Source organism: Mustela nigripes, chromosome 5 (assembly GCF_022355385.1).
Source record: "Mustela nigripes isolate SB6536 chromosome 5, MUSNIG.SB6536, whole genome shotgun sequence".
NCBI lineage: Eukaryota > Metazoa > Chordata > Mammalia > Carnivora > Mustelidae > Mustela > Mustela nigripes.
In genome coordinates this window covers 13,332,669-13,350,323 of record NC_081561.1, presented here as the reverse complement: position 1 = coordinate 13,350,323, position 17,655 = coordinate 13,332,669, and the positions used below count along the sequence as shown (strand labels likewise).

The 17,655-nt window shown below is 45.1% G+C and overlaps 1 protein-coding gene across 13 annotated transcripts in view; it reads right to left on the bottom strand.

Annotated features, from left to right (window-relative positions):
• SIRT5 (sirtuin 5) overlaps positions 1-17,655 on the bottom strand; it is a 38,433-nt gene that overhangs the window by 2,873 nt on the left and 17,905 nt on the right. For 12 of the 13 annotated variants that reach the window (XM_059399461.1, XM_059399470.1, XM_059399473.1 and 9 more), the window contains 5 exons: positions 16,824-17,049; positions 12,675-12,762; positions 11,617-11,670; positions 9,154-9,277; positions 7,281-7,396 (listed from right to left, as the gene is read on the bottom strand). In XM_059399461.1, the coding sequence (XP_059255444.1) occupies positions 7,281-7,396; positions 9,154-9,277; positions 11,617-11,670; positions 12,675-12,762; positions 16,824-17,049 (608 nt within the window). Of the gene's footprint in view, positions 1-5,376; positions 6,187-7,280; positions 7,397-9,153; positions 9,278-11,616; positions 11,671-12,674; positions 12,763-16,823; positions 17,050-17,655 lie in introns of those variants that run through there. The other variant, XM_059399462.1, reaches the window with a different exon arrangement.

The window sequence follows — 17,655 nt, the reverse complement described above, 5'->3', positions numbered from 1 at the left end:
TGGGGTAGAACACTGTGAACTCGGTCTCCTTCCAACACTCAGGCAGGGGCATGGGGGCTAACCCGAAAAATTCATGTCCTATGCATTTATGAAGAGATGCATTTCCATTAAGATTTCATTTTTATGGAATTATTAACCAAAATGTATTATTTATTTGTTTGTTGTTTTCAACAGCTATACCACAAATTACTGTTAGCGATCATTCAATCCGGAGGAATTTTTTAATAAAACATTTCTTCAGCTTTCAGGAAACTGAAAACAAATGATTCATACCATATTTTGCTGCAGAAACATAATAGGGCAGTCAAAAGATTTTAAGCATAAAAATGTATTACATGAATATGAATTTCTGGGGTGAAAGCAGAATGGAAATGCAAGTTCAAGGAGGAAAACAGAGAAGGCTGTTAAAAAGGATTTGTATACAGAGTGCCTGGGCGGCTCAGTCGATGCAGCATCTGCCTTCGGCTCAGGTCAGGATCTCACTCAGGGTCCTGGGATCAAGCCCCGCACTGGGCTCCCTGCTCAGCGAGGTCTGCTTCTCCCTCAACCCCTACCCCTACTTGTGTTCACTCTCTCTCTCTGACAAATACATAAATAAGATCTTTAAAAAATACTAAAAAATAAACTAACGTAGCTGGGAAAGACTACCGGAAAGGCTGCTTCACAAACTTCTTTTCATAAGCTCCTGTTGCACTTTAAAGAAGAAACAAAAAGTAGAAAAGTATCCAAACCAGAGGTCATAATCCAGTGTCCTCCCAGAATCCCAGATGATGAGAGTCACCTGGGCCACTTGTAGAATATACAAACAGTCCTCATCCCCTGGACATTCTGATTCAGGAAGTCTAGACTAGTGCCTTGGGATTGGATTTTTTTTTTTTTTGGCTGCCTGCTTTGTTTTACAAAATAAGGGCTGGGGTGATCTTTCTCTTCAGGGGCATCTGGGGAACACCGGGAGGATTAGAAGCATCATCGATGCATGACAGGTGACCTGCGGAATCACAGAAAAGGCCTTCAGCCCGATCAAAGCAAAACAAAATAAATGAATGGAATTTTGCTACAAATGAACTTTTTAAAAAATAAATAAATATTTTGAAGTATCTTTAAGTATATTTTGTTGAGGCATCTATGTGTCCTTTTAAAATTATTCTGACTTTACATGACTTTCTGATACACAGACCAACCAGGAGCCTGGCTGTACGAGCCAAGAGTAGGGCCCTCGCTACCCACCCTTGACACTTGACAGTGCAGCCAAGCAGGCGGCCCAGCCGGGCATCGGACTTCCTATCTACTGTGTTCAACTATAAATTAAAAGTAAACTCTTGGGCACATCGGTGGCTCAGTTGTTAAGCGTCTGCCTTTGGCTCAGGTCATGATCCCAGGGTCTTGGGATCGAGCCCCACATTGGGCTCCCTGCTTTGCAGGAAGCCTGCCTCTCCCTCTCCCACTCCCTCTGCTTGTGTTCCCTCTCTTGCTGTGTCTGTCTCTGTCAAATAAATAAATAAAATTTAAAAAAAAAAAAAAACAAAAAAAACCTCTTGTGGCGCCTGGGTGTCTCAGACGGTTAAGTGTCTGCCTTCAGCTCAGGTCATGATCACAGGGTCCTGCGATGGAGCCCCATGTCGGGCTCCCTGCTCAGCAGCGAGTCTGCTTCTCTCCCCTCCCCCTCCCTATTCATGCTCTGTCTCTCTCTAATAAATAAATAAAACTTAAAAAAAAAAGTAAACTGTTTAGATTCTTGACGAGCAGATACATGGTCAAAGCAATCTATAAAACCATGTCTAGGAACTTTTTAGGCGTACAAACTCTGCTGATAGTTTGCTTTCTTTGGGGGCGCTTCTCCTGCAGAAATGTGTTACTTCCTGACCTTACTGACCGCCTCTTCTGGGACATGCCCCCTCCCTCCCTCAACTCTGGCCACACTGACCTCCAATGCTCTTTCCCACCTCCCAGGCGTGCTTCAGCTTGGGGGCCTCTGTTCCAGGTGGTCCTGTGTCTGGAACGCTCTTGGGCAGACTATCTCCTTAGCTAACTCCTTCCCCTCCTGCAAGCCTCCTCAGACGTCTCCTCAGTGAGGCCTACCCTGACTTCCCAGCTGAATCCTGCAGCCCGTCCACTCTCCTCCGGCTCCGCCTTTGCTTTTTGCCATAGCCGGCTGCCCCCAGTCTCGGCTGCTCTAGCCTTTGCATGTTTATTATGCTTCCTGCACACTGTTTGCCTCCAGCACCAGAATGTCTTCTTTTTTTTTTTTTTAAGATTTTATATATTTATTTGACAGAGAGAGATCACAAGTAGGCAGAGAGGCAGGCAGAGAGAGAGGAAAGGAAGCAGACTCCCTGCTGAGCAGAAAGCCCGATGCGGGACTTGATCCCAGGACCCTGAGATCATGACCTGAGCCGAAGGCAGCGGCTTAACCCACTGAGCCACCCAGGCGCCCCCAGAATGTCTTCTTCACGTGGCAGATTTTTTGGTTTGCTGGTACCTCCTATCCTGAGCACCTAAAACAGTGTACCTAGTACCTAGTACTGAGTACTAAGTACCTAAACCGAGTACCTAGTACCTAGTAGGTACTTAGTAGATATCTGTGGATTTCAACTGAATTCCAAAGTTTAGAGAAATTCAAAGATAAACAACAAGGTGGACACAGGGCACAGGAGGGCCGGGGTGCTTGGAAGGCCCTGTGCACCTTCTCTTGGGTGAGCACAAATCCCATTTCTGCCTCAGCAAATGCACAGACCCTCATGTGCCAAGGACCCCAGGGTTGAACAACAGTCAAAACCCCTTGACACCCAATCTGAAAATACCTAGTATCTACTCTAACTGTAATGGCTGGTTGAAACTCCCCCGAGACAACGAAGGGGGATGTGGAAAATGACAAAAGCCAAACCAGAACTAATTAACACCTTAAAAATATCAATACATTTCAGTGAGAGGCAAACTCTGTGACTCTGTCTCTAAATTAGAACTGGGGCAAGGAATCTAAACATTTTGAGCAAGGGTCTCGGATGTCCAGTAAGATCCAAGCTTAAAGCATAGGCAGCATCCCTGTTCCCTGTTCAGGTAAAAGGAAATTAGGCTAAAAAGACATATTATCCCAGTTTTTCATTCCTCTCATTAACCTAGTGCAGTTGTTGGCAAACGGCTTTCTATAAAGAGCCACAGAACACATGTGAGGCTTTGCGGGCCCAGCAGAGTATGTTGCAATGACTCAGTTGTGTTGTCACAGGCGCAAAAGCGGCTGTGGACAATACAGGTACACGTGGCTGTAGCTGCGTACTAATAAAACTTTATTTACAAACACAGATGCGGGGTGAATTTGACCTACAGGAAGCAGTTTGCTGACTTAGCATAAAATTCAACCCAAATCTAGCACACAAGATGGAAGAGAAAAATTCTGCCCTTGTTAGGCTGTGTGTTCAAACACTCAATTGCTCTGGGCCTGGTTCCCCATCTGAAAAGTTGAGACAGGTAAGAGGATCACCTCCATCTCTTCTAAATGTCAGCTTTGATGGCTCCTAGATAAAAGCACGACTGTCCTCGCTGGTCAGTTACACTCATCGGGGAAAATTCGCAGACTTGGTGGTAAGGACAGCCGCAGCTCCCCCAAGAAGCCAACAAACAGAATGTGGTTCATGTGGTTGGGGCCGGGTCAATGGGTAGCTTGTCAAATTTGATCAAAGTTTCTAACGAGCAAGTAGCCGGTCTGTCTGAAAGGAGACACAGCAGCTTTTCAGGACGTGAAGCTGAACAGTTTTGGCTGAGAAAGAGAAGCGGCTGGGTCAGGTCTGAGGTTTCAGGAGGCCCACCTTACGAAATGATGTCCTTAACTGCCAGGATTCTCTTCTTAACTTGCAGGAAAACTACCAAGTTCAAATTCCTCTGAAGACACACACAATGGACGCCCAGGAGCTGCTGGTCAGTCAAGGACATGAAAGGCGGAGGCCAGCTCTGGACTTGTAGAAGGATTCTGCTCTTATTTTCTTCTTTTTCCCCTACCTGCGTTTTGTTACTTTTCTACCATGATGATTTGTTTTCATTACTTAATATAGGAGAGTTGGAGAACACAGGAGTAAAAATAAACCACAGGAGAAGGGACTAGGGATGTAGCTCATTCCCTCCTTTAGGAAGATGATGCCATCCCACTCTTGGAGGATTCTGATGCTCTTTCAAACAGACGAGGGGCTTGAGTTGTCTGGCAATGACATTACTTTTACTTTATTTTTAACATATGCACACTAGTCTAGGTGCCACAGTGCATGTTAGAGGCCTCTAACATGTCTATTTTTCAGGGGATAAGTTAGAAGGGAATTTAATTTTTAATAGGATACCTTTATTGAGATGTCATCCACATATAATCTGTTTAGAACGTATAATTTATTGTTTTTTTTAGTATACTCACAAAATTGTACAACCATCACCACAATCGACTTCAGAACACTTTCATCATCCCAAAAGGAAACCTGTCCCCATGAACGGTTCCTTTCCATTCCTCCCTACCCAACCCTAGACAACCTCTCACCAACTCTGAGTCCCTGTCGATATCTGGATATCTCATATAAATGGAATCATGGGATTTGTGGTCTTGTGTGTCTGGCTTCTTTCACTTAGTATAATGTTTTCAAGGGTCATTCATGTTGTCGCATGGATGAGTACGTCATTCATTTCTGGCTAATACTCCGTGGAATAAATACCACATTTCCTTTATCCGTTAATCAGATGAAGGACATTTGTATTGTTCCCGCTCTTGGATTACGATGAACAATGCTGCGATGAGAATCACGGGTTCTTATGTTAGCTCTGCATATAACCTTTGGAGGAACTGCCAGACGGTCTTCCAAAGCAGTGGTATCATTGTACCTTTCCACCAGCAACGGATGAGGAGACCAGTTTCTTCACCAACACTTGCTGGTTTTTTTTTGTTTTGTTTTTTTAATTACAGCCATGCGAGTGGCTGTTAAAGGGTATCTCAGGTGGTTTCAATTTCCATTTCCCTAATTTTAATAATGTTCCACATATTTTCAATATGCTTACTGACCATGAATATATATTTAGAGAAATGTCTATTCAAATATTTGGCCCATTTCTAAATTGGACTTCTCTTTTTGTTATTGAATTGTGAGAGTTCTTTATCTTTTCCGGATGTAAGTCCCATATCAAATATTAGGCTTGCAAATATTTCCTCCCACTGAAGCACAGAGGTTTCTAATGCTGACGGAAAGCCAGGTTGCCCATTTTTCTTATGTTACTTGCGCTTTTGATGTCATGTCATGGAGGCTCTGACTAACTCGAAGTCATAAGGACTTACTCCTGTATTTTCTTGGAAGTATTTTATACTTTCAGCTCTTATATCTAGAGCCATGATCCACTTGGGTTAATTTCTGCATGTGGTATGAAGAAGGAGTCCAGTTTCATTCTTTTGCAGGTGGCAATTCAGCCATTCCAGAACCATTTGTTAAAAGGACTACTCTTTCCCTGAATTGCCTTCAGACCCTATCCAAAAATTGATTGGCCATACACTGAGGGTTTCTTTATTTTTTTTAAGATTTTATTTATTTATTTGACAGACAGAGATCATAAGTAGGCAGAGAGGCAGGCAGAGAGAGAGGGGGGAAGCAGGCTCCCTGCTGAGCAGACAGCCCGACATGGGGCTCGATTCCAGGACCCTGGGATCACCACCCGAGCAGAAGGCAGAGGCTTTAACCCACTGAGCCACCCAGGTGCCCCACACCGAGGGTTTATTTCTGGGCTCTAAATCACGTCTATATGTCTATCCTCACCCCAGCACTATGCTGTCCTGATGACTGTAACTTCGTAGTCACTTTTGTAACTGCAGAGTGTGAGTTCTTCAACTTCATCCTTCTTTTTTTGTTTTGGCTCTTCTGGGCCCCTTGCATTTCCATATGAAGTTTAGGATGACCTTGCCGGTTTTAGCCAAGAAGCCAACTGCACTGTGGGTGGAGACCAGCCGTATCTGTAAATCAATTCCCGGAGTACCGCCCCCTTGACATTATGATGTTGTCTGGTCCACAGACACGAGTGTCCTTCCTTGTGTTCAGATCTTCTCATTTATCTCACTGTATCGTTTGCAAAGAATCTGTTTTCCACAGAAGGCAGTCATCTCAAGGGATGTGCTTCTCATTCCTACCACTTACACACAAATGAAGAAGCGGGCCGAGGACACAAACGGTACTGATTAAAAAGACACGGAAGAGATTAGACTCAGCCAGCTCACCCAAAGGGGGTCATCAAGGGCATTTCCAGAGTCTGTGGCATGTTTTTTATCCCCGTGAAGACTCAGAATGCTGGTCCTCATCCTGGCTGCACGGTAGACTCATTTAGGAAGTTCCTGGAAACTGTGATGTCCAGGCTCCACCCGAGGCGAGTTACATCAGAATGTCACACGTGGTACCCAGCCATATTTTTAAGTATGCTGATGTAACAACCACTGCTTTACGTAATGATAACAAGTTTCAGTGAAGACTTACATTTTATTGATAATAATTTTAAACTATAAATTTTATTATAAAAGTATTAAAAAATTATCCATTTAAATTTATAATATTTAAAATAATATTTATACTATTTATCATATTGACATTTCTTTATGAGTTATTTATATTCTACCTTAGAAAGGAAGTAAGCAGACTGATAAAAATATATAAATGAAATTAAACGGGAAGATAAAACAACCAGGGTCCAAAAAGTCAGCAAAATGAAGGGGAGGATAAAATCGAACTCAGAATGAGACGAAAAACGCATAGTCTGAGGGTCTCCACTTTCCACACAAATGGGAGAGACGGGATCAGCACCATGGCACAGCCCCAAATAGCGATCCTGAGGCTATCTGGTAATTTGGCGGGGATTTGGTAATGAGACCAAAGAGGCGCTCACCAGGCCACTGCCTGGCGGCACAGAGGGTGAGGAAGGAGAAAGGTCCACACGGACATCACCCCGGCTGTGCACTGGGTATTCAACTCACCCACACCTAATGCCACTACCAACTCTTGCTGAAAAATACAAGTGAAATGTTCATTCCAGAAGAACTTTCCAAGTGTGAACAAGAGCCCTAACTAAGGCAAATCCCCTGGAAAAAGACATGGCTGCCTTCGTCTATAGTTACTGATATTTTGTTCTTCCATCAAAGCACCTATAGACCAAATTAGAAAACATAAACTCTGTGTCTTTTTTTTTTGAACGAGAACAGTAAGATCTGTTCAGACAACATATCCAAACCAGCTCAGTGCCTTCTGTCTCCCACAGAAGACAGAAGGTATTCCCCGTACCTGAATCTGTTGGTGGCCGGGGTGGTTTCCATGTTGAATTCAGCCACTGGCACTCCCCGGGCAGACACCTGGGGCGCGAACATGGCGGCAGGATAAACCACGGAGGAAGTTCCCACCTACAAAGCAAATGAATGGAAAAGGACGAATGACCACACTCCAGGGGGAAGGAACATTCTTTCAGAAAACCTGACAGAAACTCAGGCCAGTTTGTGGTTACAGATGTGAGGGAAGCTAAGCTGGATGGGCTCAGTGGGGAGCTTCCAAGGGACAGATGGGAGGTTGGGAGGCATCCTTTCGGCGGATCACTAGAAGAATGTGCTAGAAGAAAAGCAGCACAAATGGAGAGAATGGCAGATGAATGACTCGGTTTTGTTTCTGCTCTAGGAGGTGATGGCAATAATCCATGTTCTTTTTTTTTAACATTAGAAAATGCAAAGAAAAAATACATACATGTCATCCTCCTGCTACCCCAAGATAACCACGGTTCACATTTTAATATAGATTTTTTTCAGGTTTTTCCCTACGAATGCATATTTACAAATGTGCTTTCCAAGAAAGGAAAGACCAGAACATGCTGGACAAACCAGCTTTTCTCACGTGACCATCAGTCATGAACGTGGCTGCGACACTGGCATGAGCGCAATGGTACTGGCCAGGTGAATATGCATCCATGAGAAAATCTTTCTGCTTCTAAAGACACGTTCTAGAAATTCTGAAATACGCATACCCTTTGTCCAATTAATTCCACTTCTAGGGAAATGTGTCCTAAGGAAAGGATCTGAAGAACACGCTAAGAAGTTATGTCTACGACAACCCACCCTAGCATTATTCAAAAAATAAAAATGGAAATGGCCTAAATGTCCAAAAACAGAGAACTCGTTAAATATTTATATCAAGCAACAGGACACCATGCAGCAAGTTAAAAGATGATGCAGATTTGTGAACGGACTGACAAGGAATATACGTGTATAAAGTTGTTTCAAAACAGAGCATATAAAAATATTGGTAGATAACTCCTCCCATACAAAGGATCCTGTTTCATTTAAATGCAGAAATTATAGGACTAAGTTCTTATTTCAATTCTCTAAGTTACTTTTGAGATGGGAACATATTTTCAGGAAAAAAAAATAAAGTATGATAGAATTTTAAAAAAACAGAGCATATAATCTGAAGCCATTTTTGAATTTTAAACTACATGTATACATCTGCATACGAAAATATCTAGTCCAGGGGCGGGCAAGGAAAGGGCCGGATAGTAATGTTTTTAGGCTTTGTAAGTCAGAGAGTCTCCATCCCAAAGAGTCGACTCTGCCGTTAGAGTGTGAAGGCAGCAGGAGATGACCCAGAAGAATGGATATGGCTGTGTTCCAATAAAACTTTATTTACAAAAACAAGTGGCGGCCCAGATCTGGCCCACAGGCTGCAGTTTCTCACTTCTGATCTAGAGAAGCAATATACTAAAATGCTAACCGTGGCTATTCCTGGATGGTAGAGTTATTGGGGATTTCGAATTTCCTCTTCACAATTTTGTACTTGTTTGTATTTTCTCAAATTTAATAATGAACATGTAGTACTTTCAAAATCAGAAGTAATAGCATGCTTTTTATTTGGTGGAAAGAGGCTTCATGAAGCCTAAGACACGGTCTTGCACAGTTGCGCATTTAAGATCTGTAGGGTACCACAAGTTGTGCATTTAAGATCTGTAGGGTACCACAAGACCTCTCAACCCACAAATTCAGAGGGGGAAGGAGGGGAAGGGAACAGAGAAGGAGGGAGGAGGGGGAAGGAGGGAGGGGGGGGAAAGAAATAGCAAACTCCACCCCAGTCCTGGTGTTCCAGAAAATCTCAAGGATCGGGGAAGGGAATGACCTACCACTAGACACAAGTCGCAGAGGGTCAGCTCTCTGTCGACCTCTTCCAGAATGGCAGGATCCAGGTTTTCTCCAAACCACACCACGTGGGGTCGCAGCAGACCCCCGCACCCGGCCTCTTCGCACCTGTGAGAACATCGACCTTCACCCAACCCCAACACCTGCCCCTACAGGTCTGCCTAGGTGGGTCACGGGAAGGCTAGGGGCTACTCCAAAACCAGACTGTCCACTCGGGTGGCTCTGACGCTTCTTAGTCTCTGTTCCTCCCCTACCAGACCATGTGAGCTTATCCTGGATAGAAATTACTCATTTTAATGGTCCTCATCAAGTTTTTAGTTTGTCTAGATGCACAGGGCTCATGTGTTGACATATGTGTTTCGGCCAACCTTCACATTCCCTTTCTAAACAGTGTTTCAAAAGATTAACAGGCCCAAAATGGAGTCCCTTGTGCTAAGCCCCACGTCAGCAAACCAGAACTTACTATCTAACCTGTAGCTTCAGACTCGCCAGGGAATGTAACCTCTCACCAGTCAGGGTGGAACCACCCGGTCAGCACTAGCGGGGTAAGCCACTGAAACACCCCCGGATCCCCTGAAGGAGGGTGACCTCATCTGAAACGGTTCCCTCCTTGCTAGAAAAACTTCCTCACCCTGCCTCCTTCGGCCTATAAGAGTCTTCCATTGTGGGGCACCTGGGTGGCTCAGTGGGTTAAGCCTCTGCTTTCGGCTCAGGTCATGATCCCAGGGTCCTGGGATCGAGCCCCGCATCGGGCTCTCTGCTCAGCGGGGAGCCTGCTTCCCCCTCTCTCTCTGCCTGCCTCTCCGCCTACCTGTGATCTTTCTCTCTATCAAATAAATAAAAATAAAATCTTAAAAAAAAAAAAGAGTCTTCCATTATGTGTGGCTCCTTTCTGTCTGCGAGATGGGATGCTGCCTGATCCATGAAGCTCGGAGGAAGCGAACTGGTCTCCAACATTGATGCCGTTGGATTTTTTTTTTTTTAAGATGATTTATTTGTCAGAGAGAGAGAGAGGTAGAGAGAGCATACAAGCAGGGAGAGAAGCAGAGGGAAAGGGAGAAGCAGACTCCCTGCTGAGCAAGCAGCCCAACACAGGACTCAATCCTAGGACCCTGGGATCATGACCTGAGCCATGACTGAGCCACCCAGATGCCTCCGGATATGGGGTTTGCACAGCAGCTTTCCCTTTCCCAGCTACTTCACCACACGCACTGGTGTGGCTGCCTGGGAGGAACCAGGCTCGGACCTGCCTCTAACACCCCAACCACCAGCTGGTCTCATCAATGACCTCCTTTCCTGTTTCCGCAGATTCACCTTTTTCTTGCCCTGACCACAGCCAAGTTCACCAGGGTCCATTGCCAAAACCTTCTCATTTTTCACTGCCTCCTACCTCATCTTATATAAACCTTCTAAAATAATCCCCCCAAACATCCTTTTCATCTTAATAATCTCCCCAGGAACTGCTCAGGGTCCCCCATGGTTTTATATCAAATTTTAGAATTCGGTAATAAAAATCCTGACTAAGAATCATAAAAAGGGTTCTGTAGTTAAATAAGCTGGTAAAATATTAATATATTATAACCATTTTTTAAGGAGGAACAGTGTACTTCACATATTAAATGCTCTGAGAAGTCCCACAGGAAAGCAAAATTACTCTAACTTTGTTTAATCTGTGGTTTCCATATTTATTAGAGCACATAACATTTTTTTTTCAAGTAATGCCTATCAACGTCGCATGAATCTAGTGCTCTATGAAACACTTTAGGAACCACTGTGGTAACATCTGGTTTGGGAAACCTGAGAGAAAAAAGTCTCTCCAGGGTTTATCGTAATGTGAAAATCCTGTCTGGTCCTGTCATTTCACCTTCTCAAGACCTTTTTTATTACCTCTGGATTGATAATACTGATGACGACAAGAAGGATGAAGAGAATACGCTTTACACACACCACATACGTATCGGCAGCCTAACAGCTCCAGAAACCTTCCAGACCTCAAATTCTCCCACCATAACACAAAGCAAAAAGAGACCAGAAAGGAGGTCTCCTCACCCTGCTTTGGTTCACCTTTGCCCTTTCACTGTTGGCCTCATAGGTCAGGGCTGGTTTCTGCACTGGCACCTTTAAGATGCACCTCCCAGAGCACCTGGGTGGCTCAGTAGGTTAAGTGTCTGCCTTCAGCTCAGGTCATGATCTCAGGGTCCTGGGATCGAGTCCCACATCAGGCTCTGGGCTCAGCCGGGAGCCTGCCTCTCCCTCTGCCTCTCCCTCTGCCTCTCCCCCTCCCCCTGCGCTCATGTATGCTGACTCTCTCTCAAATAAACAATCTTTAAGAAAAAAATTAAGAGGCACCTCACAAAATGAACTTAGATTTTGATTTCTTTCTTTCTTTCTTTCTTTTTTTTTTGCACTCTGGGAAACCAAACATGGATCCATGTTGTTTTACCCACCGGGGAAGTTTCTCCACTGGGATTCTGGCATCTTGAGCTTCCGGGTCTGGAGCACTGAAGCAAATGGTATTAGAAAGGAAACAATGTCATTGGTATAATCAAAGAACAAAGAGATAACATAACCCAATAAATCTGCATATTTTCCCGGCAGCATACAGTTCAAAGCCCATAATTAGTACATGCTGACTTAGAGGTGCCCAATAAGGACAGGCAACAAACAATTAGCTACTGGAGGTTTTACTCAAGAGAAGGAATCTGCATGTGGGGAGGGGGTGAGCCGCGGGGAAGCCAACGGGAGTTTCATGACATACGCTATATACCTCATCGTGATTTGACTCTTCCGCACGGATATGTATTAATAGATTGCTTGTATGATTTATACTGACTTAAAATGGCCAGGTAAAATTTTTCTCAATATTTCAAGTATATTCTTATTTTTTCCCCCTAATTATAATAACAGTACATGTTCATCACAGAATTGTTAGAGAAGTCTAGAGAGTGGTAAAGAAGAAATGAAAATTTCCCATAATCCCACCATTCTTGATAATCACTGTTAATATTTCATTGTATTTTTTACCTGTATACAGATATATCAACATGAACGATGTGTGTGTGTGTGTGTGTGTGTGTGTATGTGTGTGTGTTGGGATCATATGAGGTAACAGGCCCTGTGGTTTTTACTTGGCATTGTAAACTTTGAGCAAGGTATTTCTTTTTTTTTTTTTTTAAGATTTTTATTTATTTATTTGACAGACAGAGATCACAAGTAGGCAGAGAGAGGAAGGGAAGCAGGCCCCCCCGCTGAGCAGAGAGCCCAATGTGGGGCTCGATCCCAGGACCCTGAGATCATGACCTGAGCCGAAGGCAGAGGCTTAACCCACTGAGCCACCCAGGCACCCCAAGCAAGATATTTCTTTTATCAGATGGCTGTACTATGTCTAGTCTTATTTTTCACAAATATCCATGGGAATCCTAGGCTACCGTTGAATTTCCTTACATTTATGTTCAACTGAAAAGAGAAAACAACACACACTCGTCCGGGAGAGCAGTATAATTACCCCTTCCCTGATAAAGCCGCACAAATGGGACTCTTGTAATTCTCAGCCACAACGCCACAAGAGGTACAGCGGGTTTTAAATAAGCTACCTGAAAAACACGAATTAAATGAGACCAGAGTTTAGTAAAATCAACAGCAATTGTCACTGTTGAGGGGATACAAAATAACTGAGTTTTTACGGGTCCACGTTAGCAAATGGGGCTGCCCTAGGTTTCGAGGGAAACACAAAGGCGGGCAGCGGTCCTAAGCCAGCCGAGGGTACCTGCCTCCTGGACCCTGCAATCCAGAAGGGAGAGACATAAAATCCCTTACTCCATGATGAAGTGGCTCCTGAATGACCTCAATGCGCAGGTGCATTTGAAGTGGTCGTTAGGGCCCATGAAGCCACAGTGAACCGAAGGGCGTGGTTTACCAAGTACATGGTTGATAAAGGTTCCCTGCCTTGGATGTACTTGCGAACTTTTCATTTCGACCTAACAAATTTTGACTTTTATACAAAAGCAGCTCTGTGAATACATAAATCTACTAGTATATAAGCCAATAATTGTTAAAACCAGTGACCATTTCTTGAGGAGCCGGTAACGTGACCATAATTCATCAGATGTTCGCCTTGCGTCCAGTGCTGCGCTGAGCCCACCACACGCCAGGGTGGACGTGTGTCGCTCCATTCCGTCCAGCATTCCCTCCTTGGGGAGCCATCTTTCTTCTTCCCCATGCTGAGCAGAAGGAGCTGTCCATCCCATCCCAAAATACAAGCTTGGGCCCCAGCTCCAGACTGGCCCCATCATGGTACCTAATCCGGTAGTCTCAGGGGCCTGATAGAACAAAGGCCAGCCCCGGCTGTTTCAGCCAAAGAACCACCGAAGAACCGTGTGAGGAGGACAAAGAGTTCTGGCTGTTGCCCAGAACCCTTCCACCTTCCACGGACACATTTGGGTAAGAGCCAGAGATGCCCGGGATTGGACTCTGCAGGATGAGTGTCAGCAGCTTTGAAGGGAAGCTGGAGACAAGAGAGGAGCAGCCTTTTTGGGAGTGCTGCGTCACAGATACCCTGGATGGCACAGAGCAAGGAACACACAGTGTCACCAATGCCTTGGAGTTAAACAACATCCAAGATGCCAACGAGCTGGCTCGTGAAGCACACCTACCCACTTTATTTCACTCGGATTTTGTGGGTTTTTTAAATTTCACTCATATTTTGTGCGTTTAAAAAAAAAAGATTTTAGGTATGTATTTTTGCTGGAGAGAGTGAGCACAAGCATGGGCAACAGCAGCAGCAAAGGGAGAAGCAGGCTCCCTGCCGAGCAGGGAGCCCGATGCAGGGTTTGATATTAGAACCCTGGGACCACTGCCAAGCTGAAGACAGAAGCTCAACAGACTTAGCCACCCAGGCGCCCTTTTGTATTTTATATGCACAAGTGTGACATAGTTTCTAAAATAGTGTCTAAGGAGACATGTCTTGAAAGAAGTTGCTGAGGCCAATGTCAACGAGGCTATTGCCTATGTTCTTATCTGGGATTTTGATGGATTCCTGTCTTACATCGAGGTCTTTCATCCACTTAGAGATTATCTTTGTGTATGGTGGAAGAGAACAGTCCAGTTTCGTTTTTCTGTACATAGCTGTCCAATTTTCCCAGAAAGATAAAGAGCTTCTGCACAGCAAAGAAAATGGTCAACAAAACAAAGAGGCAACCCACTGAATGGGAGAAGATATTTGTAATGACAGTACAGACAAAGGGTGGATATCCAAGATCTATAAAGAACTTCTTAAACTCAACACACAAAAAAACAGATAATCAAGTTAAAAAATGGGCAGAAGACATGAACAGACACTTCTCCAAAGAAGACACACAAAAGGCTAACAGACACATGAAAAAATGTTCATTATCATTAGCCCATCAGGGAGATTCAAATCAAAACCACATTGAGATACCACCTTACACCAGTTAGAATGGGCAAATTAACAAGACAGTAACAACATTTGTTGGAGAGGATGTAGGGAAAAGGATCTCTCTCACACTGTTGGGAATGCAAGTTGGTGCAGCTGCTTTGGAAAACAGTATGGAGGTTCCTTAAAAAATTAAAAATAGAGCTACCTTATGACCCAGCAATTGCACTACTGGGTATTTATCCCAAAGATACAGATGTAGTGAAAAGTGCACATGGGGCCATGTGCACCCAATGTTCATAGCAGCAATGTCCACAATCGCCAAACTGTGGAAAGAGCCAAGATGCCCTTTGACAGATAAATGGATAAAGAAGATGTGGTCCATATACACAATGGAATATTACTCAGCCATCAGAAAGGATGAATACCCAACTTTTGTATCAACATGGACAGGACTGGAGGAGATTATGCTAAGGGAGATAAGTCAAGCAAAGGGAGAGCCAATTATCATATGGTTTCACTTATTTGTGAAGCATAAGGAATGGCATGGAGGACATTAGGAGAAGGGGAAAATGAAAGAGGAGAAATCAGAATGATAGTCGAACCGTGAGAAACTATGGACTCCGGGAAACAAACGGAGAGTTTTAGAGGGGCGGGGAAGGGGGGATGGGCTAGCCAGGTAGTGGGTATTGAGGGTACAGACTGCATGGAGCACTGGGTGTTAGATGCAAACAATGAATCATGGAATACGACATCAAAAACTAATTTGTATGGTAACTAACAGAACAAAATAAAAATAAATAAAATAAAACTGTGTCTAAGTAAGTTTGAACAAACTTTTTCTATAACTACAAAGTAACAATTCTACGGGATAATAAAACATCATGGTTTGGGTAGACTATTCTCTTTGTAAGGGTCACATTAAAAATGTGATGTATCTTGGGGCTCCTGGGGGGTGGGTCAGGTGGTAGAGCGTCCAATCTCAGTTTAGGTCCTGGTCTCGGGGTTGTGAGTTCGAGTCCCGTCTCGGGCATGATGCATCTTAAAAATGGTGGCATCTTTAGTTTGATGGAAGGCAGGGCTTTCTCTTGTTTCGACCTAAATTAGAAGAGTTCTAACAATCTGAAACCCCCAATGTTCCAACTAATGCACATATTACCTTATTTAATCCTTGAAACAAGTCTAAAACAGGTGTTAACATCCCCACTTGATACATTTGTACCTCGCAAGGGACACCACCTGCCTTCTGCACGTGCACGGAAACAAGCCGCATGGACAGACCCTGTAGAAGAACGTGCCAACAAGGCACCCAGTCAGCGGGTGACCAGCTACTGCTGGGACACAAAAGCGAGACGGGACCCAAGTGAAGGCTGCTTCACCACCATTATCCCAGGCAAAAATGGGCAACTTCACTGCATAGCCACAGAAACCAGCAACGTTCCCCATGGGGTCACTGCTTCTGGAAATTCCACAGTTAGAAATGCATTCCTTGGGATGGAAGTTTTGTAGGCTCTTAAACACAAATGCCCTTGGGAAGAAATCTTACATACCCATTTACGCCCTTGTATGAATCAATTTATTAGATTTTTTGGTGAGCCCCAAGCAGGGAGAGAGGATGAAAGAGGACGTGAGGGGAAAGAGGATGTCATCAAGGGCAGAGGAGGGAAGCCAGACAGGGTTAAGACAAACTTGGTGGGCTGGCTGCAGTGAAGGTCTCTGATCTGGCAGCTTCCCTAAGCGCTTACCCGCTGAATGGAAGCCCAGCCTCGGGGAGAGAGCCAACTGGGGACGGAGGGAAGGTAAATGGCTACCCCCCAGGGGACGCCAGCATCGTCCCCAGGCCTCTAGGGCTCCCCAGCCTCCCATTTCCCATAAAGGAGGTTCCCCAGCCTCCCATTTCCCCTCAGCCTTGCTAGGCACCACCGCTGTGTAATACGCACAACAGACGCCTGGGCATCTCATCAAAATGCAGATTCCGGGGGAGCCTGGATGGCTCAGTGGGCTGGCCCTCTGCTTTCGGCTCCAGTCAGGATCTCAGGGTCCTGGGATCAAGCCCGCGTCAAGTTTGCTGCTCAGCAGGGAGCCTGCTCCCTACCCCCTACCACTGCCTGCCTCTCTGCCTACTTGTGATCTATCTCTGTCAAATAAATAAATTAAATCTTTTTTAAAAAATGCACATTCTGATTCAGTAGGTCCCTGGAGGGAAATGGCAGGACTTGTAGTTTGAAATCTGGTTCCCCTCCCCGCATGAGGGCTCCTCACCATGGATTTCCAGAAGGTTCTTGGTGCCAGCCCTGCGGTGCAGCTCATCGATGTTCTGAGTGATGACCATGACCCGTCGGCCCTGCTCGCGCAGCCGGGCCTCACATTCAGCAATGGCAAGGTGCCCCGGGTTCGGCTCCTTGCTCAGCATGACCTCCCGCCGGTAGTGGTAGAACTCCCACACCAGGGAAGGGTTTCGTGCAAAGGCCTGCGGGGTGGCCAGGTCCTAGGAGTTGGGGGGAGAGAAGAGGCGGGAGTCAGAGAGAGAAGGCCATGGTGCACTAATGCTCTGGGACACGGAAACAGGCGGCTTCTGGAGGGAACAAGCTGGAACGCGGCTGCCAGAGGCCCACGTGGTGCGACAGATGTGGGACAGGGGCCCAGGGCCAGCCTGAGTCTCAGACCTGGGACTAACGAGGGACCATGGGGAAACCAGCTTTAACTTCTCCACTTCCAAGGCGGGGATATTGCCACCTGTCCCATTCGCCAGGCAAGGAAGTTATGGGCAGGAAGTCAAGCAATCTGCAGGAAAGTGATTCAGGTTGAAGCTGCTTTTTCATGGAGCCCCACAATATAGGAAGTCGATGCGTTTATCCAGGAAAAAAAGCAAAATGAGAAGTGCCCACTTGAGGTATAATGGTCGTAGTTGACAAACTCAGTTCTTTCTTTCTTTTTTTTTTTTAAAGATTTTATTTATTTATTTGACAGACAGAGATTACAAGTAGGCAGAGAGGCAGGCAGAGAGAGAGAGAGAGGGAAGCAGGCTTCCTGCGGAGCAGGGAGCCCGATGCGGGGCTCGATCCCAGGACCCTGAGATCATGACCCGAGCCGG